This window comes from Perkinsus marinus, assembly GCF_000006405.1.
Source record: "Perkinsus marinus ATCC 50983 genomic scaffold scf_1104296948168, whole genome shotgun sequence".
NCBI classification, from domain to species: domain Eukaryota; phylum Perkinsozoa; order Perkinsida; family Perkinsidae; genus Perkinsus; species Perkinsus marinus.
Genome location: NW_003210279.1, coordinates 159,916 through 184,424, shown reverse-complemented (window position 1 = coordinate 184,424; position 24,509 = coordinate 159,916). Strand labels below are relative to the sequence as shown.

The 24,509-nt window shown below is 45.5% G+C and overlaps 4 protein-coding genes across 4 annotated transcripts; 3 read left to right on the top strand and 1 right to left on the bottom strand.

Annotated features, from left to right (window-relative positions):
* Positions 1 to 450: 450 nt before the first annotated feature.
* Positions 451 to 4,997, bottom strand: Pmar_PMAR019028 (eukaryotic translation initiation factor 3 subunit, putative; the record flags this gene model as incomplete). Its single annotated transcript, XM_002778806.1, has 13 exons — positions 451 to 534; positions 820 to 991; positions 1,044 to 1,213; positions 1,997 to 2,075; positions 2,121 to 2,276; positions 2,782 to 2,915; positions 3,060 to 3,181; positions 3,230 to 3,362; positions 3,971 to 4,107; positions 4,157 to 4,292; positions 4,344 to 4,566; positions 4,620 to 4,821; positions 4,886 to 4,997. 13 exons carry the CDS (start codon positions 4,995 to 4,997, stop codon positions 451 to 453), a joined length of 1,860 nt encoding a protein of 619 aa, XP_002778852.1.
* Positions 4,998 to 6,441: 1,444 nt separating this feature from the next.
* Positions 6,442 to 7,207, top strand: Pmar_PMAR019027 (dynein light chain 1, putative; the record flags this gene model as incomplete). Its single annotated transcript, XM_002778805.1, has 4 exons — positions 6,442 to 6,504; positions 6,552 to 6,663; positions 6,717 to 6,787; positions 7,184 to 7,207. The coding sequence occupies 4 exons, from the start codon at positions 6,442 to 6,444 to the stop codon at positions 7,205 to 7,207; spliced, it is 270 nt and encodes an 89-aa protein (XP_002778851.1).
* A 126-nt stretch (positions 7,208 to 7,333) lies between these two features.
* On the top strand, positions 7,334 to 11,922 carry Pmar_PMAR019026 (hypothetical protein; the record flags this gene model as incomplete). The annotated part of the gene is made up of 16 exons (XM_002778804.1): positions 7,334 to 7,535; positions 8,554 to 8,678; positions 8,725 to 8,858; positions 9,097 to 9,192; positions 9,238 to 9,343; positions 9,598 to 9,665; positions 9,711 to 9,806; positions 9,857 to 9,918; positions 10,135 to 10,291; positions 10,334 to 10,511; positions 10,650 to 10,760; positions 10,807 to 10,919; positions 11,085 to 11,195; positions 11,240 to 11,299; positions 11,347 to 11,478; positions 11,523 to 11,922. The coding sequence occupies 16 exons, from the start codon at positions 7,334 to 7,336 to the stop codon at positions 11,920 to 11,922; spliced, it is 2,151 nt and encodes a 716-aa protein (XP_002778850.1).
* Positions 11,923 to 17,904: 5,982 nt separating this feature from the next.
* Pmar_PMAR019025 (conserved hypothetical protein) lies at positions 17,905 to 20,775 on the top strand (the record flags this gene model as incomplete). Its single annotated transcript, XM_002778803.1, has 12 exons — positions 17,905 to 17,939; positions 17,988 to 18,068; positions 18,113 to 18,231; positions 18,441 to 18,496; positions 18,544 to 18,678; positions 19,088 to 19,158; positions 19,206 to 19,341; positions 19,385 to 19,588; positions 20,120 to 20,316; positions 20,364 to 20,475; positions 20,522 to 20,623; positions 20,665 to 20,775. The coding sequence occupies 12 exons, from the start codon at positions 17,905 to 17,907 to the stop codon at positions 20,773 to 20,775; spliced, it is 1,359 nt and encodes a 452-aa protein (XP_002778849.1).
* Between the last annotated feature and the right edge of the window lie 3,734 nt (positions 20,776 to 24,509).

Sequence of the window (24,509 nt, the reverse complement as noted above, 5' to 3'; positions counted from 1 at the left end):
TGATTATAGCCGTATCCCTCTCTCCCTCATCGCACTACTTCGATTACGATAAACAGCAAGAGAGATCCATTTATGAATCAATGTTAATGACGACTGAGACCGTTTGTGTAGAGTTCACAAGGAGCGCTAGATTGATCGAGTACTCCCCTGGAGGCTAGCACTCTTCGGTAGAAGAGGGCCATCTACTGGGAAGTCAACATCTGATAGGACACGTACAGTATACGATTCCTGTCTCGTCCACTTGCACCGATGACAATCCCACCCATATCTCCATGCACCTCTACTCAGCTAGTCGATTAAATTCGGCAATACTTAACCAAAATACATACCAAAACCGTGCATTGATTTACTCAGTACTACAACGCGACACACTAGTAATGTCGTTGGATAGAAACAGTTGACCAACATCGTCACCGCGCCTTTCGAAGAATCCTGGGCAGCAGTCAGCTTTTACAACTCTTCCTCCTCATCCTCTTCATCTGACAATTCCTCCTCTTCCTCCTCATCCGACTCCTCAAACTCCTCCCATGGTACCTGAATAATTCCCGTAATAAAATAATATCCGTTTACAATAGCCAACATAGGGGCTATGAGCTCAGACGAGAACACTATTGAGTATAGATGTAAGCAATCGCAGCAGCCGCCTAGCGATTCGAAAGTAAGACAATGCCCAAACTAAAACCAACTTCAAAATGTATGTATATAAATCTCGTAAATTCGTTCATCATTGTCATTTTCTACACAATTATACTATCACTAATCGATAGGGAAATTTTGACTACTATCAAAAATACACACAGAAAGTAGCAGAATAATTACCGCATAAAGTCGGATCATGCTCTTGGACGGCTCCTTAAGAAGCAGGAATTTCCCAGCAAACGACGATGCTCCGTCCTCATCCTCCTCCTCTTCCTCCGCTCCAGGGGCCTTATACTGCATCACCAAGTCCACAATAGCTTGAACAATGCCGAATGCATTAGAGGTGTTCATCCTAAAGAAATGAACTACTTCCAACTCTACACAACTCACCAAAAACCCCCTACCCTATTTGCTTAGCAAACTCCTCAGTTTTGTAGGTCTGGACGCTCAGCAGAGAATGGTGAAAAGGGTCATTCATGCGAGCACGGGTGACATATCCCAGCTTGAAAACATTAGTACCCGCCAGAAGGGCACTGGCAACCCAACGACCCAACTTGAAGGCGTTGTTGTGCACCTATACATGATGACGCCAAACTTCAAGCTGTAGTGGTAACTTAGTAAACTCAGCAGCGTAGTGTATTCATAAAATACAATCATAATACAGTCAGTGCCGATCTGCACCTATTCCGGGATTAATATCAGTACAACTTGTCGCTATCATCACCTCCGAAGGTTACTCATATCACACCACAGCACTGTCACCAAATATGCAATATATTTCCAGATCGATTCTCATCAATCTTCGAGGATAAACACACATTTTTCCACATAAAATTGAGCCGCACTGTACAGTGTAGCTAAGCCCAAAAAATTACATGCTATACAATGAACTTTCACCCTAGTGATATGAATAACACTAGTGAGAAACATATTTCACGACCACTGCTTTTCATCGCAAATATGGCGTTTTTCACCGAGTCGCGTATAACGGTTGAAACTTCTTCACATACCATCTATTCGCATAATTTCCTCACTGGTCAATGCGGCATTCAGGATGCCACATATTCTTGTTATGCCACTCAAGAGGAGAGTTCATAGACATGGTACTCAACAGATGAATAGGAAGGCCACGTCTCAAATCCATACATTTCATGTTGGAGTCGTCTCGTCTCCAGCACAGCGGAGCGAAGTGTTTCACGATGTGCATTAATTATATATTCACCTAATCTAGCTTTTATAGGTATATCATCTATATCTGATAAACATTGTTAAACTTCCAGCCCGAGACACTACTTAGCGTAAAACACTAAATTTTCCAATTTACTTATGCTTCTTATACCCCCCATGAATAGCATACCTCAGTCGCAAGGACCGCTCCCTTCTGGGATTCCAACGACGACCTCCAAGGTTGCTTCTGCTGCTGAGTCGAGGGAATCCTATAAGAGATTCATTCGATGACAACACCCGCTTCAGTAACCTACTCGTTGAGCGCACGTATCTTGGCATAGACAGGCTGCTGCTCCTGCTGCTGCCCTTCACCTTGGGGTACATAGGCGTCCACCTCAGTCCGTACGATCATCGATATGTTACAACTCTTACTCTCCTCGGGCACACGAGGAAGGTCAACCTTACGGTACCTGGCAAGATCGGGAAAAGTCGCATGCGAGTATTCTATCATCAATCTTGACGATAACAATGGAGTTTCACCCCCTAGTGATATGAAAAACACTAGTGAAAAACATATTTCACGGCTACTGCATAGCGGGAATATCGCGTTTTTCACCGAGTTTTACGCCACTTCGCGTAAAACGGGTCGTGAAACTCCAATGATGAATTTTTCAAGGGAACTCGATCGAACTTAGAGCCCCTATTGCTCGCAAGTCTCGAAACTGAATCCTCCTGTACGCCCTGCACGCCGTTTCATGTCAGCACATATCAGCACAGAGTTAGAGGAATATATATGTTCGCTTCCCTCAGCTGAGTCCATGAGTTTCGTTGTTAACTATAATACTCACACATAAACTCAAAAAGGAGTGTACAAAAGCCACTCAAAATTTCCACAAATGTCACCTACACATACAGTTGACCATGTGCATATTTTCCCACACCTCATAATGTCACCCAAATATACACTAGGCTTACCTGTACGCTACGTTGCTGGGCGGTAGAAGCTCCTCCTTCTCCTCTTCTTCCTCCTCCTCATCCTCATCGTCTTCTCTCTGGTCGAAGGGGTTCGGATACTCGTTGCTCTTCTCGGGCAGGGACGATGAGAGAAGCTGAAAATGATATAATACTTAATAAAACAAAAACAAATATAAACAAAAACATATAAACAAAATATATAAACAAATATAATATTTTTTTATACTTTAAAAATCTAAGATCAGCTCACTACCCAGTAACACGAATCCCTCACTGACCTGCACAGTTAGGTTCTGGTTGATGCATGTGGCCTCCTCCCCAACCTTGTACACAGTGTTAAACGCCTCTGTTTTCGTCCCCTCAGCGCTCTCGTCAGGATGAGTCGCCGGAGGTTCGCTACCTGAAAGATACAAATGAGGTCCACTTACATACCACAAGCAGAACTCACTAGTCTCATTGACAGTGAGCATGTCAAGATTGGACCCCTCCCGAGTGTCGATAAGGATGGTATTATCCAGTCGAGTAATGACTAAATCCCAGGAGTACACAGATCTGTTAGCGGCCATCATCACGGAGAGAACCTGAGATCAGTTCACCTCTTTATCGGTGTGGGGGGAAATATGCACATGGTCAACCACATGTGTGGTCGACAATATGAAAATTTTGTAGAATTTTACGGGAAGTTTTGAGGTATCAGTATTTGTTTTTGGAAACTCCTGAGCTCAGTTGAGGAAAACGAACATAAATTCCATCACTAATTGAAACTATTCATATTTCATACCCGATTTCATTATCGATACCATCATTCTGTCACATCATCCCTAATACTGTAATACTCTCCTAAAAGTGCTTATAATAATGACATCAACGACATACATTCATATGGTCTTCTAATAAACTTTAACCTCATTTACATATTATTATAACTCCTAAGCAGAGAAAACTATACCCACTATAGAAAGATTACGGGCTACACATTTTTTCCTACTAGGATTTTTTGTGGTATTAGTTCAAGTCATATATTTTTTTTCATACCGTGGGCGAAATTCCGATAAATATTTACGAGAAGTTCAACCATATTTTTATCAACTTGTTAAAAAAATTATCATTATTCCCAAGTGGAGGAAAACTTCACCCAATATAGAACAACAAATATGAGTTATATATTTTTCCTACTAAAATTTATTACGTTATCAGTGCAAGCAACCGTGACGTCCTGTCCCTTCGCCACAGGCTGGTTGGTCAACAACTGCTCAATGACCGGATCTTGACCCGTACTGACGTTATAGAAAGCAATATCGGGGTACTGCTTCAATGACTTGGTAACTATAGGAAAACACGAATGCGACCAACTACTACTCTTGGGTGTACATACGCTTGGGAGACACCCTGTCGTAGGTCTTTTCATAAGCCTTCAGCCCAGTGCCACACCACACAAGGTCCTCATAGGCAACCTTCTTAGGATCAACATGCGCCTTAGCCAGAAGGGTGAATGGCAATTCTCGGACGAGCTGCAACGATGATGATGATGAGTAATACCAGATGATCGAGTGAGGGCCCACCTGCCAGTCGGGATTGGGCGCAACGCTCCACTCTTTAATGCCCCTGGCGACGCCTTGGCCTCGTCCCCAACCTTGTTGGTAGGCACTCTGCTGCTGATGACGACGACCACCAGCAGCAGGACCCCAGGACTTCCCGCCGCCGCCCTTCTGATACCGTCCATCGCGCTGATGCTGCTGTTGGTAGCGGTTATTGCGGTGGTCTTGCCACCGGGGCTGGCTGTACCTTTTTGATAGAAAAACCGTAAAATAGCCGAAGAGGGTCGGAAGGGGCTGTACTTATTCACATGATGCTTCCGTGGGGCTGAGGAGGTATCGACCAGCTGGAAGCCCTTGTCCTTCTCATCCTCGCTGGGAGTGGCACTGACCCGACCTCGATTGTGGCCCTGGGCGGCCTGCATGTCTCGGATGCGCTTTCCTTGTTGGGAAAAGTCACATACTCGAACATTGCGGTAACCATCGACCAGAGAGATGAGATCACCTGAGGGTCAGAGGTGGGCCTATTCTGTATCTTCCCCGCTCAACCACAAGATACCCCTTCCTACCAGGGATTCCACTGACGGAGGTTGAACCACCAATTTGATGAGGGCCCCATTCCTCTGAGTCTGCTGCCGGGAGTATGAGAGGCTCGAAGATTGATACGTGAGGGGAAGCCATGCTACGTCCAACTGTCCCATCGTTCCCTTACGTTCTGTAGCTACCCAATCAAGGCGCCGACCAGCTACTACCTAAACCCGACACGCACGCTGTCCCCATAATATCCTATTTGAACTAATACCGTAACACTGTATTATCGTAACGTAGTAGGACCTGGATGAGAAATCGACATTTACTCCTTGATCGACTCTGGCTTCCGCTATTCCACGACAAACCAAAATTTTGGCGGAGCGAAGCGTTTCATGTTCCTCAGTTTTGTTTTCTGGGCAATCAGTTGAGCGACCGCTTCGTTCATTACATTTTCCGGATGGGTTACTGAATAACCGAAAAATTGTCGAACGTGGTGTGGTGGTACGTTGCTCGGTGTCATGTTGGAGACCCAGGTTCAATTCTGGGCGAAGCTATTGCTATAACGCGTACGAAAGATCGAATTTGTCGACTACTGTTCCTGTATTCCGTTACTATCAGCGTGAGTCTTAGGAATGTTCATCAGGTGGCAACCGGCATCGTCCACTGGTCTTACCGAAACCCCTTCCAAACTGTATCTTACAATAGTCGTACACCTGCTTACTACTATAACCTATTCTCGAGCCATCTTGTCGAATCTAACTAGCACTTTATTTTAGTGCAGTACTCCCTGAATCGCTATTAGTTGTGCATTCATTGAAATGGTAAAGTGATGCACCCGAGCTGAAAATCTGACGAGGCTGTTGAGTTACCCTCCCACTAGCGTTATGGCGCTCTCGAAACGCGTACGCCGTATTTGGTCGGCAGTTCTGACGACCTTAGAATGACCATAAGCTTTCAGTGATTCGGAGAGAAAATGTTTGCTCCTCAATGAACTGGATTCGTGAACACTGATCGATGAGTCAGTACTGAGTCGGAGGCTCAGCTTGGCACTTACACGTGTGATGGAGGCATCGTATCGGTGATTCCCGATAGTATCAGGCTGATACGATCTTCCTCTTTGCGAAGAGGAATCTGATAGTTGTTAGGCATGATAGGCGATAACATCTTCAACTTGATGAAGACTCCGACACTTGCTGTTGAATGTGAACGAAAGATGGTATGCGATCGTCGCCAGCACGCCGAGGCCCACTTCAAAGATTTTCATCGGCTCGCGAATCGTATCCAAGTATGATAGTACTTTTCCCAATCAACTAGTGCTTTCTTCTAGCTCTTGGGACCGAGACTTCTCACTCGAGACCGCAAGTGACCCTATTGTTCTTTGTAAACGAATTCAGATGGGCATTTGCATGTGCTTGCCGTATCTCAACAGAAGCAGTCCGCGATAAACGCGGTACGCGAAAACGGAAATTCGTAGTGCAAATGCGGCAGGAAAAGGCTCGTTCGAGAGGTCCATCGTGGACCTCAAGCTCAGCTCTATAAACCGTGTTGCTTAATGTTCGTTATTTCCTCCGCAGCGCTTCTGAATTTTTGAACCATGCCTGAGGGGAAGAACATCGTTTCCGATATGGACGAGAACTGCGAAATGAGGACTGATGCCGTAGCAGAAGAGTATGCACGTCGCTATCGATCAACTGTAATTTTAAGGTGACACAAGCCTCGATTGCTATACAAAAGTACAAGACTGAGAGCGAAATGGCGAAGCACATCAAGGCATTCTTCGATGGGAAGTATGATCCGAATTGGATGTGCGTCGTTGGTGAGCTCAGAGACAACCTACACCCGCGTTTGTAGTCAGTGTATCGCTGGCAGGTAAGGACTTTGCCAGCTTCGGTACGTACGAGACGAAGACTTATCTCTTCTTTTACATCGGACAGATTGCTGTAAGGATCGACTTAGTCATTCTTTCTGCTTCCTGTGTTGCAACTTGTGCAGTACAAGGAATTAGCTCCTCCTCATATATCAGTAACGGTAGAGGCTGTGACTGGTTCACTCTACCATATGCTGGATTAATGACACTCATGCCTTCATCTATATACACGTGTATATCTATCAAAGTGATGAAGTGGTTGTCTATATATTAATTGATTCATTTATCTATATATTAATCTATATATAAATCTATATATTTGTCTATATAATCATCTATACATTTGTCTGTATTTCTGTCTGCATATTGGTCTATATTATCTCTACTGATTACGCGAAACAATGATTTTCCGAATTTGCCTAAGAAAAAGGACGCTCCTAAGTTAGCAAATGGAGAACTCTGTTTGTAGGTACTCCTCTATAGGATGTTCTAGCCGCGAGCACTGCATGACTCTTGTGTTCTCGTCACACTTGTTGGCTATCACGCTTCTGGTTGCGTTGAAGCAGTGTTGTTGTTAATACATCCGCATAATCGTTGAACTGACCATAGCTAAAGCCTAATGCCTCATATCAAGAACCGCAAGGAAAGACGCCGATCTACTTCCCTGAAAAGATTGCGAGGCGTTAAAAATGCAAAATCGAAAAACAAAAACTGGTCAGAGATACCCCAGAATGAAGATCGACTCGTTTCCACTGATGCTCCTAAAGGGAGCTCACTTGAGGGAGGCGATAAACCATTGCGACCATCCCAGAGAAGACAAAGTGAGGCCTGCATGTTGTGATCTAAAGATGTCCCTGATAGAGGCAAGATTGAATTCTGATGAAATTATTGAAAAATATCTCAACCAATGGGAAAATATGCATATGGTCAACTACATGTATTGCTGACGATATGTAACTTCTGGGAGGAAATTAATGAGTTTTCTTGTTGGTTTATGAGTACTCCTATGTGAATTCCGGTGTAAACTTGTATAATTAGCGAGGAAACTGCTGAGCTCAGCTGAGCAAAGCGAACATATGTTCCGACACTGACCTCACCGGAAGCAACAGTTATCATTCACGACAGGTGAAGTCAGTGTTGGAAAATCTGTCCGCTCTCCTCAGCTGAGCTCGGGAGTTTCCTTTCTAATTATCCAAGTTTGCATAAGAAGTCGGATAAAAGTTTACAGAAACCAACAAGAATCTCCAAAATTTCCTCAGAATTTTCATAGTGTCACCAGCGCATGTAGTTGAAAACGGGCATATTTCCCCACACCGCGTGAAGTGAATCGCGATAGGTGAACCGCCACCAGGAGGCACCCGCAAGACGTCCGAGAATCGATCGTCATTCGTTGCTATAACCGAGTGGCCCGAACACTTGAAGCCTTTACCACTGTAAGGGGGCCGACCCTATCACCCCTATGAGCTACTGTGCATAGGACAGGTATCCTAGCAGAAAGTTCGAGATGGAAACACCTTACTGTGGGCTAGGAACGGATATACTGAGCGGGTCTAGTAACCCATCGACAGCAATCATGGCACTTGATCTTCCTACTAACAATGACGAATGTATGAAATACTGTGGATCTGTAGACCAACAAATCGCGGCTCCCTTCCAAGAGTTACATCGCCGTTTGCTGTGAACGAATTGAAGTTAAATATCCCAAAATCTACTGCGACTGTATCTAGAACATTGTAGAATTTCAGCCGTGACACTGGCGAAGTCCTGAGACTCTATTCACTCCACAGTGCTATCAAAAAGCCTAGGCTAGTTATGCATTCGGGCAAGGAGCCTGTTTAGATATGGAGTACCCATTACAGCTACAGAAGCCCCGGACCGCCGTACAGCCCTTGACTGTAGCGCAGCTTACTGATCCCCATGCTAACTGTATAATACACGACAGAGACTTGTTACGAGGGACCTGCGTAGCTACTTGTGATCACCATTTTAGAACAGTCGATGCATTCACAGGTCTACAATAGGAAGCGGGAGCCCGTTGATCTTCAGCATCTGGTTGATCAAGCCCTCAACGATAGAGATGTCGTTGTTGCAGGCCGATTTGGTACTGGCAGACTGCGCAAAGGAACGTGCCCACGAACGCCAATGTACGTTATTGGTGTCTCTCCCCGATGTAATTACTCTTCTGGAGAAGTTGATCTCCACAGAAAATCAACTGTTTGCTACCGACGATCGTTTTGCTCTCGATTGTGGGTTGAAAATCAGACCAGTGACGATAAGCCTTATGTCGTCCGTTATGGGGTGCTGAACTAAATTGAACAATTGGCACTTGATCACTAGGAGGCTTTGCACTGTGATTGAGGCATACTAGACCATTCATCATAGGTACAGTCCGATAGGTCCCGAGAATGACATTCTTGTTTTCGAGAGTCGGTTCGAATCGGGGAATCTCCAAACCGCGGTCAAAGTTGGCGACTGGGAGTGAACGAGCGCGAACACCACAGAGTTGAAGTATTCTGGCCGCAGATACGACCTCGTTGTATGTCCGGATACGAACACCTATGGCAACACCCAATGGTTCTTCTTCAGTGTTGAGAATTTGTCTAGGGGTAGCAGCATCAAGCTGAACCTGGTGAGATCTCGCTTCCAAAAAGCTACTCCTCCTGATTGTGATCTTCGGCACAGTTTATAGCCAGCGACGTTATACGAGAGATAAGTGATGATCAATACTTTACAAAATCTCGTAGAGTATTAATTACTCCTTTCTCATAAGAGCGATGAGAGTTGCTCTTCAAAGCAAATCTCGCTAGAAACAGCCGTGATAGTTAAGTTGTTCATAAGTCCACTGGAGTGGTTCGAGTGTGACCAGTGAGCGAGACGCGTCAGGTTACGATGGGGAAGCCGTCGTCGCTATTCCAAAAAGGCATGCAACCCGTAGTCTGGTCGAAACAAGAGTGACCTCCCTATCCGGATGTCTATTCCTGAGAATCGCAACTCAGATTCCATCAAGGGAACGGCATTGGGTGGGTGAGGGGCGCGGGAATCTCTAATGTCGAATACGGCAAGACGAATACTGACAAGCACCTTCTAACGAGGTCAGCTGCAGCTCACTGCCTATCCAAGCTTTGAATAAGGAAGATTTCAGGGTTGCTGCCGCTCTAGAAGTTGGAGACTTTTGCGAGGGCGTCGCTGCTATCGAGATAGCTTGTAAGCGCATCAATCGTCTTCGAGTGCGATCAAAGTGAAAAAAAAGAAATTATACTACTGCCATTCGGACCGATAACAGAGGATCTCTGTCGCTTAATAAAGAAAAAGAAAATATTCGTGTGAGTGTGATTTTCCTAGAACTCTAGCATGGTGAAACCCGCTTGGGATGGGTTGGATATACATGCAGTAAGAAATACGGAACTGCTGTTCTGTCAGGCCAGGCAGCATCCTTTGTAGAGGCTAGTGTGCTGACCTTTGAATATACTCCTCATTGGGATGATGACACTGTTTATTTCGCCTATACTTTCCCCTATACTCTCTCAAGACTGCAGAACTTCATCAAGGGCATGGAAAGCAGCCGCGGAGGCCAAAAGTGACTCGCAGAGTAAACTCGAGGGTTCACCCTGAGTGGTAGATATCTATCACGATACCCCTTGTGCCGCACTCTTGCTGGCAACAGACTTGATATGCTCACTATCACAAGGTCGAGGGAAGAGAGTGACCCTGGGTTGGACGATGAGACAATGGATGAGGAAGACGACCATCTGGTTCTTCATGAGACCAGAAAGCAATACATTGTCATCACAGCCAGAGTGAGCGACACGTACTCATCGAGTTGCTCCACACGAATGCAAATTCTTAATGCCTGTCTTCATATAGAGAAAAAACGACTACATGATTGAACTATGTAGTCGTTTTTTTCCTCTAAAAGTTCATGACGATTCTACTAGGTACATCCAGGGGAGTCTGTCTCCTCCTATGCCTGTGAAGGTCTGATAAGGGAACTCCTATCAGACTCTGACCTAGCGCGGAAGCTCAGAGCTAAATACATCTTCAAAATTGTATCAAGTCCCGCTATCTGGCCAAGGCCTGAGGCGCTCGTTGTAGGTGCCTATGCTGAATCCAGACGGTGTTGTCCTTGGGAACTATCGCTCTAATCTCAGTGGCCGAGATCTCAATCGTGTTTGGAATCAGCCATGCAAGTTCCTGCATCCCACAATGTGAAAATCAGCTGTTCCTTTGCAACAGTCCGAGCTGGCTGGTACACTTCTCAGATACTTCACGAAAAAGGCTCTGAGCCGGTATACACCGCTAGCACTATTTGCCGACCTTCATGGCCACTCCAGGAAGCTTAATTGGTTCATATATGGATGCTTACCTCCTAGGAACCCCCGGATGCGAGCAAACATTCCGCCTTTCATTCCACCCCCGAGCATGAGAACTCGAGATGCTGTGATAACCCCTTTGATGGAGAGCTCGGAAAACTACGTGCTTAGGTGCTCTTGCCACTGCTGTTGTCTCGGCTGTCGCCAACCTTCAGTGCCAAGAATTGCTACTTCCAAATGCAGCCTCAGAAAGAGTCAACGGCGAGGATCACGATGTGAACAACTTAGTTGATCCGAAGTAGCTCGATACTGTGCTCAGCAGTTACAAGGAGTTCACTCTGCCGAAGTGCTTGACGGTTGAAATTTCCTTCTGTGGGTGCGAGGAGAAACAGTTCACTATCAAAGACTATCTTCATATTGGCCATGAAATTGCAGAGGCATTCGGCGAAATGACGTGAGGTCTTTCATCGAAATCGTTATTATTTCCACATTATTCAGGGATGCCTCTGTGGAGCTACCAGAAGACCTCTCTGAGGAGGTCATCAAGAGGTTCATCAAACAAGCCGAAAAGGCTGCTGCCAATGACGCTGGTATACTAGCGAGAGACCATTGGAGGTTTTATCGCGTTCCCATCTCAGGAAGCGACTCTGATCCCGAGGCTGATCTGAAGCCCCCCTCGCGTAAAGTCGTTGTTAAACGGCGTCGTACAGTGGTTAAAGAGACGAAGAGGAAGTCGGGCCGACGTGATTCGAAAGCGAAGAATAAAAATGACGATTCAGAATTATCGGGTACGTCAATCGAGTTGTGCGTGGCAGTAGCTTGCCTCAGACAAAGCTCCGAAGAGTGTTCCGAGGTCGAGGTCACAACGTATCATACGACCTCGTATGGAAATCTATGAGCAATCTCTTGGTGAGTTTCGATATGAAGTGAAGCGATCTTTTGCATCAGAAGACGAGTCGTCCAAGAAGCAAATTTCGCATCGTGTCTTGCCACGGAATTGCTTTTTTGGCAATGAACCCTCTAGGGTCTCCCAAGGTGTCATAATGTAGGCCACATGTGCATCTGCCGATCTGTGTCCCATTAGGCGTCTTGGGCGGAGTCCCGGCGCTTTCTATGACTAATGTACCACTTCGTCAGCGCAACTCTGATTTCTATGAAGGACGCCCTGCTGGCCACCGATCCGATCGAGCGCTGATGTTCGCGCAAGCTCCGAAATTGGTTTTTCTTTCGGTGGGATACAACCGCATTGAGTACCCCAACTGTATCGGCGTCTTGCCCAGGGCCAAACGTATGTGGTACACAGTCGAACGCCCGGCGTCCCAGGAGGAGAGCTCGTCCTGTTTCCGTCTGAGACCACACCAGACCTCAGGTGGCTATATGTCAGCCGCGATGCTCCATGAGTGGTTATCAGATACGGCAGTTTCGATGGTATGAGAACACGATCGAATGGTCTCCCTCCTGCTCAGCAAATGGTCAACGGATTCCCTAGTATCAACATGAAGACTCGAAAGGATAGGACGGTATAGTCAGTTTTGGATTGTACTTCCTATCAAGCTACTCAGTATACCCATCAAGATGATGATGGCGCTCTGGACCCCATACCGACGGAGCAAGAATACTTAGTCCGGCGATCTCGCAACTACGGCCCGCCGGGCCTGTTAGCTCCTCCGACATCTCCAGTTAACAGATGACTACGTGCCTCTTACATGCATGGTGCACTGTGACATACACTTTCGCTTGTAATTGACTCGCGTTCCTCAGTGAATATAGAAGTGTGGTTCCCATGATACGCAACGCGACGGACACGATTAACTTAGTAGCAGATGCCTGGGTATCTCGGAACTTGCATGAAGGGTATCAGTAGCCCCCTGGGTGTGATCCTCGTCATTGCTGGCAGTAGCAATTCGAAATTCGCTTTCCTAAAAAGCCTAGGGCCACATGCTTGGCGCCCGGCGTGGGAGTATGACCACAGAGTTACACGCAACTAACTGTGCTCGACTAAGACTCGACTAGAGACTGGGTTTCAGGAAGGGATTTCAATACCCTATTGGAACTTTGGTCGAGTAGTATCTTCTACATATTCGAATACCACCATCTCTTCAGCGAATGAGAGTCTCCACCGCTACTATACACGTACCTTCGTACGCATGTGCACGATAGTTCGCAGACTTGCTCAGTTCTATACTCTGTTTTCTTACCTCGTAGAACATGTCCATGTTCGCCCTATCCAGATTAAGCTCGCGTGTTGATGACAACCGTGGGTGATTACGTCCGAACAGGAGGTCACAGAATGCCACTTGAGGAATTAAATTTACGCCTGACTTGAATCTCATGTCGTTGGCAACTTCACGAGGACTTGTTCTTTATAAATCAAGATCTCATTCACCATCATTGTTGATGTTAGATTTGCACATGACTTCAACTCTCTCAAGTCGATAGAAGCTTCTTGAGGATAAGCTTAGTTTTAACTTGGAACCCGTCATTATTAATGTTAGATTTCTCATCCTTGCGACTGAGGGACTTGCGAAATGATCTCATTAGTCTCTCAAGTTCCTGAAGTGAGGCTTCTACCTTAAAAACCGTCGTTCTTGAGGAGTTTGTGTAGGAGGCTCATTGGCTCAGTGAGGTACACCCATGTACTGTAGATAACAACCATATCCTGAAACGGCCGGATGTGCGCAAGTTCGATACCGGAAATGGATACTTCTCTCGTATTTTTACACAACAACATGTCTGAACTATGCATGACCCTTATAGTCCACGAGGGACCATAGCTCTCTCAACTGATAGAGCGATAGACTTGGGGTTACCTCTGGTCTCGGAGGAGGGCCAATTCGAAAGCGAAACCACTATCCGTGATGGGGACAGTGGATCGATCTCATTGTGTGCGTAACCAATGGTTACGCAGTGCGTAACCTTGTGCGTAATACGCACACAATCACAGTTCATGGTTACTAACCATGAACTGGTGATGGGCATATTTCTGTGCCTAGTTGTTCTCCTATGGGGTTTATTATCAAATTCATAATATGAAAAGCACTATATATGGCACTATCACATAATTGTGTCGGCGGAACGAAGTGGAGGGATGAGTATCATCACAATAGTAAATAAATTCAGCACGAGTATATTCGAGTCAATACGGAGTATTGACTTCTCTACCTCAGCAGCCTAATAACAGTCCTCTCCCTCAGCAGCCTGTTAATGCTCTCCTAAGCGATGGTCATGTTGGAGATAATGGAGAGGGCGGAGCGGAGGTGAGCAAGACGAGCATTAAAGAACATTGCCTCTCGCTACAGCAATCATATATTAAACCTCAACTCAAGTATGCAGTTTTGATAACTCAACCCTGAATAATTGTGGACCATTCTCTCAAATTCGGAGACTCGTATACGTTGCACTTGCAGCGATCAATACCTCGATGTTCTTCAGATACGCGTCGGAGCAACAATACCACAGGACTCTTTCTCGACAACCAACAGGGGAGTTAAGAACGTTTGGCTAGAAGATCGTCAATGGCGTCTTGTGAAGATCCTGCAGCAAGACAAAGAGAGATAGAGATGTTGCGGCTGCAGTGCGTCTCTCACTCTCAGAATTGTTGACAATGCTTGTACAATTCTTCGAATCACTTCACCCCATCCTGACAACTGCTCGACCCCTCCGGATTTGGCTCACCGCGAGCAAACCCTTCTGAGACGACGAGTGCAGTATCAGGCTGCAGGAGGTCCAGTCGGCGCCGATGCTGTAAGGGAGATAATAGCTGATCGCGGTAATGTCTACACGAACACTCGTGTCACGAGTGTCAGCGGAATTTGGCGACTGCTGCCTATGGAGCAACGAACAACTCCTCCTCTGCGAATGCCCTCCGTGCCTTCGACATCGATCGTGCTGGGTACTATGAGGACTTTGTCTCTAGAGTTGAGCAGCTTGCTGGGACGTGCAGAGGTAGCGATGATCGATTTTTATTGTATAGTAACAACACTCGCCCCATGCTGATTTTCGCTGCCGATCGCAATATTACAGCTTTGAATCGGGCCTCGGGGATGATCTGGGATGCTACTTTCACAATTGCGCCGAAGGGATGGTCCCAATTATGGACTGGCATTGCTGAAATTGACGGCCATTATATTCCGGTGTACTATGTGCTCATGGCGAGCAAGAGCCAGGAAGACTGCGAGTTTGCACTGCTCCAAACTCGAACGGATCTCGCACAGAGGCAGCTATTTCATTTAGTATCCTCGTTCTACTATATAACTGATTACGAAGTTGCGATGCGAAAGGCTCTGCAGAATGTTTGGGAGATAGAGCCAAATGAGATTCAAGGCTGTTACTGGCACTTGTGCAGGTCGTGGGTCCGCAAGATTGCTGAGACTATGGCTCAAGAATATAGGGCACCGGAGAGGGTTAGGTCCGACAAGAGCAAGTGGTTGCATCGATTGTGTGGATTGCCTTGCATCACAGTCAGCGAGTGCTCACATGGAGTTCCGTGACGGCAGGGATTCCAGCGTACTCTCGAAGTCTCGAGCCCAGACGAGATGGTCATTATCAAGCCTATCATCGAGGGGCTTTGAATATCGACTCGTATTTGGAGCGGGTAGCGCAGTTGAGCGGCGTATCGGCACGGGATGTTTAGCGGGTGGTTCGTCTTGAAGTCTTCATACTTCTTTTAACTAATATAATTGTCTGAGACAACTTGTCTCCCATAATCTACCTATGAGTATTCTTAAATTAAGAATCTTAATAGTTGAGTTTCCTCAGTACCAATGGACCAGTGGGGAACCCATCAAATATATGGAACTTCCATGTTGGAAGTACATGGACGAGTAGCTTCTTCATATTTTCCATATACGAGCATGTCCTTGAGTGCTTGAATGGAGGTCGCACCAGTGACACCATCATTTCAATTTGAGACTGCGTTACAATATCCGCACCGCGCAGATCACACAATCTCTACATATGTGCACGCGTATTTTGTGTATGCGTGCCAAGATACGTATTACTCATTCAATGTAGTTCAGCTAAACAGCCACCGACCTGTTACATGCGCATTTCACCACTAACCAGATGAGTTCACTCCACAGTGTACATTCCGAATAAGCATGGGATCTATACCCATCGTGTCCGGGGAATGTGCGAATGGAGCGCACCCATGTGAAAACTTGTTCACGTCACACGTTCCTCGGTCTGGGCGAGGACCGAGACAGCCAGTGGCCATCGGCCACATTGTGCGGCCCATATAGAACTTTCGGGGCATTGCCACTCACGAAATCCTTCGTTTTTGATCAGGACATGAAACGAATGCTAGTCTGATACTTACAATTAGTCAGTAGCTGCAAACATGATGGACAAACAGTATCGACCACAACGGGAATTCAGTGCTTGTCGAATACCGCCTCGGTCTTCAATCCCACACTCGAATAGCTTCCACTTGCTTGATTACCAGCCAATCTGTGTCTACCACTATACATACAAAGACAATACACACGCTCTACAATAGCTATCATCTGTATCCGTCTTGAAGAGTACGAGAGTTTTGTCTCATGTAGAAAAACCTTGCCAATTTATCCTCATCAGAAACTGTGAATATAAGACCCGCCCACGTCCTACGCCACCCAGCTCATTTCGCTTGATAGCCATCCCGTGGGGAGAAAATTTATGTAACGCACTATGGCGCGCTAACGCAAGTCATTATTATTCTCATTGACAGACATCGCGCTACTGTGGGCGAGCGCTACTTCATCTGCACTGACAGCAGCATCAGCAATGATGAGGCTCTTGCCACATTTCAGCAACCTATCAATGATGCCCAAATGTATTCAACACACCAGACACTAACTTTTCAGCAAGTCACTGATGTTGCCCATTTAGAAAAATCTTATAGAACACTTGCATTTGAGCATCACAATGAGGATGCTCAAAATGCCAAGCAACGAATTCTGCCTTTCAGCAACTTATCAGCAGCATTGCTCAATTCGAACAAGATAAGTTGCGGGAATGATGATTAAGTGCTGAAATGTATTCGCTTTGACATGTATAATACTGCTGAAACGTCGCTCCATTGTTTTTTGAGCATCGTTGCACTGCATATCACCGTGAATTTCGCGATTTTCACCTAGTTTTACGCGACTTCACGTTAAATGGGTTATGAAACTCCAATGATTCATATAATACCATATAAATTACTTCGTTACGCTGTAGTGTCACCAGTGATATGACAAATACTAGTAGAAAACACACAAATCTCTTCATAGCGCGAAGACTTTTCCGCAGGGCATTACATCGCTGCACATAAAACGGGTGGAACTCCATCAACGTCGGGTTTCTGTGAATAGCTGTGCTTCGAGTGAAGTCCCCTCAATAGACGATTCTCAGTAGAGTTTTATAACGAGGTCATGGACTATTACAGAGGTATAGCCCTACGGGAAGAGGTCACTCCTTCTACCAAGGCCACCTACGTGGCCTCCCGCGAGCATTGGATGCCGACGGGACGACAACTGCAGCAACAGGTCAATCTAAGTCCGACTAAGATGATGCAGGGAAACAGCGTTGGCATGCACAGCCCTTCGACACAGGGCTCTCGATACGTTACTACTAAGAAGGTATAGTAGTGATTGAGATATGAAGGCCGATGGGTATGTTAGGTACCCTTCGGGTCAACTACTACGACTAGTAACGGCTTGCCTCGGGTACATCGATATTCATCTCCACCAGCTCAAGGGATGTAGTTTCCTCAAGGCGACGAGTGAAGGGGATGATGCGTATTAGGTTCGTAAGGAATGGTAGCCCATATACTGGGATCAGCTCGGGGAGGAAGCCAGATGTTACTACAGTAGAGTTGAAGTCAAAACTGAAAACTAGTCTTACTCTGTTAAAGAGTAAAATGAGTGCAACTATACCTGTTAATAACGTACCGAGGTGATGTGGATAATATAAAGGGAATTAGTGGTAGTCTGATGTCTATAGGTTGGAAGAGCGTCATGGTGGTAGCAACACTATGGGTGGGCCGCAGTATGGAAACACTCGTAGGCATTCGGCTCAGCCGAGGTGAGGTCGTTCGAGTTGGGTGTAGTAGAGTGCCAGTTGTATAGGTATAGCGACGATTCGCCGAAGGAGTGGTATCGCCAATTAAGCGGTAGGGCGTCTGCCTCTCCTGAGTCACTCGGCCGTGGTTTAGTGCGACGTCAGCGTCATAGCTCTGGTGATACCGGTACTGTGTGGGGAGAAGCTGTGTACATGGTCAACTACATGTGTCGGTGACAATATTAAAAAATTGTGGAAATCTGGCTATTTCCTGCGCACTCTTATTACCCTAACTCGTATGAAAACTCCTGAGCTCAGCTGAGGAAAGTGGCGAACATATATTCATACTCCAACACTGTGCTGATATGTGATCTGTGGAGTTACTGCTTCGTTTAGGTCCAAGCACGAGTGAATATGGAGAGCGCGTGAATCGTCGTACTACTGAGACTAAGGTGACTATATGAATTTTCACAGCGGAGCGGAGTTCGCATGTTAGCAGGATTCGCCCTTGGTTGTCGATCGTAAGAAGAGTATGCCACGAATTGAAAAAGGTGTGGTAGTGATTGGGGAGGTCGGCGTGGGAGAATATCCTGAGGAGCAGATGAGGATGGTGAAGTGCCAACAATGCGGTCGGGTAGGGTAACAGTCTTGGTTAGTAAAGATGATCGTTACGGTATAGCAGGAAAATATGCATATGGCCAACCACATGTGTTGGTGGCAATATGAATATTCTAAGAAGACTCTTTTTAGTTTTTGTACACTTCTCGTATATGTTCTTCCAATTCGTATATAAACTTCTATGATTAGTGAGGAAACTCCTGCACTCAGCTGAGGAGTGGGAATATATATTCCAACGTTGATAGCAGTTTGGAATATATGTTCAACTGAGCTCAGTAGCTTCTTCGCGAATCATAAGAGTCTATATACAAATACGGGTAGAAGGAAGCAGTAAGAATTTCGTAAATTTCCTCAGAATTTTGGTATTGTCGCTAACACGTGTAGTTGACCATGTGCAAGTGTTCCCTCTTCACAATGCTTTGTAGAGCTTCAATGAGGAGTCTATAGGGAAGCACGAAGGAGTTTGTCGAAAGGTGTTCAAGGAGAAAAGACGCGAGTGAGGATGTTGTTGCTTCGCTCCGCTAAGAATTTTTCGGCTGATAGGTTTGATATTGTGGCTAATCGTTTGCATGGATTTGAGAATAAGGATCAATTGATAAGGAAAGCCATGCAGGAGAAAAGGAGAGGACCTCAGAAGGCCAAGCCGACTAAGTGGAAGCAACAGAGCGAGGCTTTTAGGGTAGGCTTGGGAGGATGTGGGCGAGGAGTGGTATGGCATTTAGGCTGCTATTGCATCGTGTCGATCTACGGACCCTTATGAGAGACAGGTGGCTGCTGCTAAGTTTGCAGAGTTACAAGCTGAGCATGAACGCCAACACATGGTCAAGTGTCCTCACTGTGGACGGACATTTCACGATGAGGCCTCTAAACGACATATTCCTATCTGCCAGAAGACCTTTGCTACGGGTGGAGGCCGCCTTTTGAAAGTATTACATTGGCATTTGTGCAATTGTATGAATTTTGTCATTCAGGGGCGTGGCAGTGTAGCGCACTCTACTGCGGGTCGTCGAGATAGTCGCAGATGACTTGGTTGAATGCCGTTCGGAAACCGACTGTCTTGGAGCGTTTTAAAATTACTATCGTCGTCGTCGTCGTTGTCGTCGTCGTGACCATTGCTTTATCCTGGCTATTCCGAATTGACTCGTATGAGTCTTAGTTGATAGTTTTGTACAGCGTTCATGATCATTGAAGCCCTCTGCAAACGAGTACTATCCTGAGGTAACCTTGTTGTGTATTATCGTTGAGATATCAGCATGCGAGTGGTCATAAGGCACCTCAGCCGCGCATTAGTGTTGAGTTTATAGTGTAGTAGGGATGAAGACTTTTCTCGTGGTGAAATTTTATGAGAGCAAATCGTCGCCTTCGAAATTCTGTGAGGCTTGACAACGAAAACAGTTTAACAATAATAACTAGAAAGAACAATTATAAATATAACTACGATATTGAACTCAACATAGATGATAATACTGGGTCGACAATTCAGAGCTATTCGTTCAATCATAGCAGTCGGTATATCACCAACACAAGGGGAGCCTCTCGCTACTGTGGAGTCGTTGCTGCGAGAAGTGCTGAGGCTCGACGAGAGCATGAGTGATGTAGACCTGTTGAGTATACGGGATATGTTCGATGATAGCAACTCCTTAGAACGCGAGAAGTAACTATACGATGCAACGATGGTGGTTATGACTTCGCTGTGTGTAGGTATGAAGAGTGCCTTGGTGCGGTGTTCGAGATGTTGAGGTTGGAGAAAGCATATCTGTCCAAGATGAGAGAGTGTTGCGAGGAACATGCCTTGCCTAAACCGAAGCATTGGGTAGAGCACGACTGTTGTTGTGAGGGTGGAGTTGGAGTATGATCAGATTCGCATGCATGAGATCATTGACGGTGTGGAAGGGGATATACAGTGGAAGGAAAACCAGTTGCTCGGTACGGGTTCGCGTGGTCAGTTTTGTGCAAGAATTGTAATTTTCTTTGCTATTTGTAGTAGTGAATTTTCTTTCAGATTTGCCCCTTTGCCCGAATGCTGACGACGTTGAGTGCCTTTGGGCGTTGTGGAGCGGCCGACCTTTTTTGGGAGGCCTGTGTAAAAACGTTGATAGCAATTGAGGCTTAAATCGTCGTTGTTGTTGTTGTGTTGGTAGCTTTCTACGGTTGACTGAATGGCGAATTGTTATTCATATTGCCACCAACACATGTCGTTGACCATGTGCATATTCCCCTCCCACACACTGATCTTGATTCGGCGACAAGAGAAGAAAACGGCTCAACTTTGCGATGATATACGCTTACATCAATTCTGATAGCGCGTCGCACTACATCTGTGAAGTCGTATCTCCCCTCCGAGGCCTTCCCATTGCCTTATACTTTACAGGAAATCGGACCAAATCGTGCTGTAGAATTTCGTGGCGCGTGACGGAATCTGCCGTGTCGTCGTCGTCGCCGTTCCGAAGTCTCGTATTAGATAGCACCGTGTAAAGACGACATCAGCCTTTCCTTCTTCTGCCGGTTTTTCCTCAATCGTCAGGATGATGCTATCGGGTATTGATGCCGATATAGTCGCGGATGACGGCGATTAGGAGGAAACATACACGTGTTGTTACAAACGTCGAAAGTGACAGCCAAGTTGTGTTGGTAACAGTGCGAAGGCTCATACCACTCCTTGCCCAACTTTTATCGAACATATCCTCATTGTTTCCTCTTGCTCCAGTGTGTGGGGAAATATGCACATGGTCAACCACATGTGTTGGTGACAATATGAAAATTCTGAGGAAATTTTGGAAGATTCTTGTTGGTTTCTGTACACTTGTCGTATATGTTCACCCAATTCGTACATAAACTCCTATGATTAGTGAGAAAACTATTGAGCTCAGCGGAAGGAAGCGACCATGTATTGCAACACTGTCTTGCTCTATGAAAATCGCGGTTTTGGATCCGGACGCTCTGGGGAGATGGGCATTACTAACGGAATAGAGCTCAGTGTGGAGGGGGAATATGCACGTGGTCAACTACATGTGTTGGTGATAATATAAAACTTCTGAGAGGAAATTTTGGAAGATTCTTGTTGGTTTCTGTACACTTCTACCCGAATTCGTATATAATCTCCTGAGTTCAGTTGAGGAAAGCGGACATAAATTCCAACAACAACTTCAGCTGATGAATATCTGGAGGAGTAGTTGCTCCTTTTTTTAGAGCTCGGATTGCGTGAGTTTCCCTTCTGGGTTACGTATTCGTTTTTGCTCCCTACAGTTAAAGTCTTCATCTGGCAATTGAGTGTGTGTGAGCAACGCTGCCTGCCCGGTGGAGCCCCTGAGTATTTTCCCGAATATTAAAGGTCTTTCGGTCCGTGGTAAGCTGGAGGAAATGAAGCTGTCAGGGCAACCAAATGGTTTCTAATAGAAGCTTACTTATAAATGATCACTGCTACAAATGAAGTTGCAGCTAGACTAAAAGCACGTCAAGGATATCATCATACAACACAACTGATCAACATCATAGAATCATCGATTCTATGTCAGTATTTAGCACAGTTCACGAGTTGCGTCTTTCCTCAAGATGCTGGTTGGCCACAGCTCCTCGTGCTTGGGTATTGCAAGGGCGGCTAGATGCGCCCCACTGGATCTTGAGCATTGAAGTAGTGGACGGAGGGGATTTGAAAAGTTAATTTACAGTCAAGGTTGAACCTTAAAATGTTTCGAAAAATATCGCGGATCTCCAAGAGTATTATGTCGCTATGGATAGGGGGGAAATTAGGCGACTGCTCTTCGAGTGGAGTTCCTCTCGAGAGAGTGCTACTTCAACTTAGAATCTATATCATCTACTTGGGGAAATATGAAGTCTCAATTTTAAACTAGAAGGACTGCTTGTGATCGGTTCGAGCCTCGTATGCATCGTTGTTGAGTTCGTGTTCGGGAAGACGTCTCCTAGTACGAAACGAATGTTATGGAATGCTTATTGCGGCGTATGAAGGCAGTGGATAAGTGCTGATGAGTACCTCCGATGGCCGTCATTTTTTTGAAAAAGTATACGGTAAAATTAATCGTAGTCTGCGTTGGTACGTCGGCAAGAATCCCTCTGAGGAGCTACCACACAAGGTAAACATTGGCTCCATGTGCTCGTGGGGGAGTCCCATTCAGGAATCTCCGAGGGGGTCCGCAATAGAGCGCACCTAGATGTATTATATGAGATTAATATGTAGGGATGCTGATCAAAGGCTGTTACTCGACGGCTTTGCAATATCTGATGAAAAATTCCCCGACTAGGTGCTCAACACTGAGTTGGAATAAATGGTCGTATTCCTCAGCTGAGTCTAGAAGCTTCCTCACTAATTATAGAAGTTTACAAACAAAATCGGGGAGAAGTGTATAGAAACCAATGAAAAAATCCTCAAAATTTCCACAAATGTTATCTACACATTTAGTTGACTACGTGCATATTTTGCCAAACCGATCTACAATAGTGCGGATGTGATTTTCCTCTGTAAAGGTATGATAGGCATGTACCGAAGGATTCCCGTATGGATTGCATTCGAGTCCGATGTGGGTTAACCTGCATGTATTGGATAGTAGTTGTTCAGCGTAAGGTTGCGAAAAGTTGATTCGGAATATCATTCGATAGTTATATATCATTCGTAGGGTCGCGTTCTCCCTCGAGTAGGCGTTGATGATGTTGATGGAAAAAAAAAGAAAAAAAAAGTAAAAATTAAGTAAAGAAGATATAACAGAGAAAACGCGAATGAAGACTACACGTTGTGGTATGCTAGAACGCAACGGAGAAATTTTACTTCAACGCTAGATCGCGCGAACCAAGTTTGATAGTAGTTGTCATTTTTCACTGCTGCTGTTGGGAGGTTACTTACTCAGAATAGCTTATGAATTTGTTCGCAGGAAATCATCTATTTGCTTCGTTCGAGCGAACCATCGACTGCCATTGGGGATAGTATACGTATGTTAAAATTACTTTCTTTTTCGCGCGAGGTGTGGTATCATCCGTGTCATATTAGGCGACATGCAAGACATTGTAATGTCGAGTTCATAACGATACCATCATAAAATATGCAATAGTTTAATTTTGTTGATCACATGTCGGGAATTTTCAGCCTTTGTACGGCACCTGTAAGGGCGCTTTGCGGCCCTCCCGAAGATGTGGTGGCGCAGGAGATCCTCAACTCGAAGTCGAAGTAGGAAAAAGAAAGGGTTGCTCATATGCAAAAATTCCTTAATTTTCTGTTTTTATTTTGTGTGTATAGTGCAAGTGTCCGATTAAATGTTGCGAATTTTTGGTTTCCTCTCGTAGTTGTAGTGGTAATGATGATGATGATGATAGTTGTATTGAATATGAAAATTAATGCTTCTTAGCGATCTCAAACTTGCATTTTCCCACTCCATGCGATCTGATTACCACAGAAATCCTCATGCAGCAGCAGTGGTGAACCCGACATTACCATTGAAGCCGTTGGACTCGCCTCCTACGCCCAGCCTACCGTCGCCTGTGGCTCCTCATAACACTGTAGCGTCTTTTTCCGAAGGTAGGAAAATGAACTATATGTTGTTGGTTGTTGCGGTACATCCCTCAGGTGGAACATTTGATTCAGGTGGTTTGGACCTTCCTCATGGGATTTTGATAGCTCCGAACAAACTGATTTTGGTGAGCTTATTATCATTAGCATGTAGCTGATCATGGTTAATTTAGAAATTTGGATACAGTGGAGTTTCACCCTAGTGATATGAAAAACATATTTCATGAGTAATGCAAGGCGCAAATATCGCGTTTTTCACGGAGTTTTACGCCACTTCACGTAAAACGGGTCATGAAACTCCAATGTAATCGAAAAATGAGCATCGATGTGAC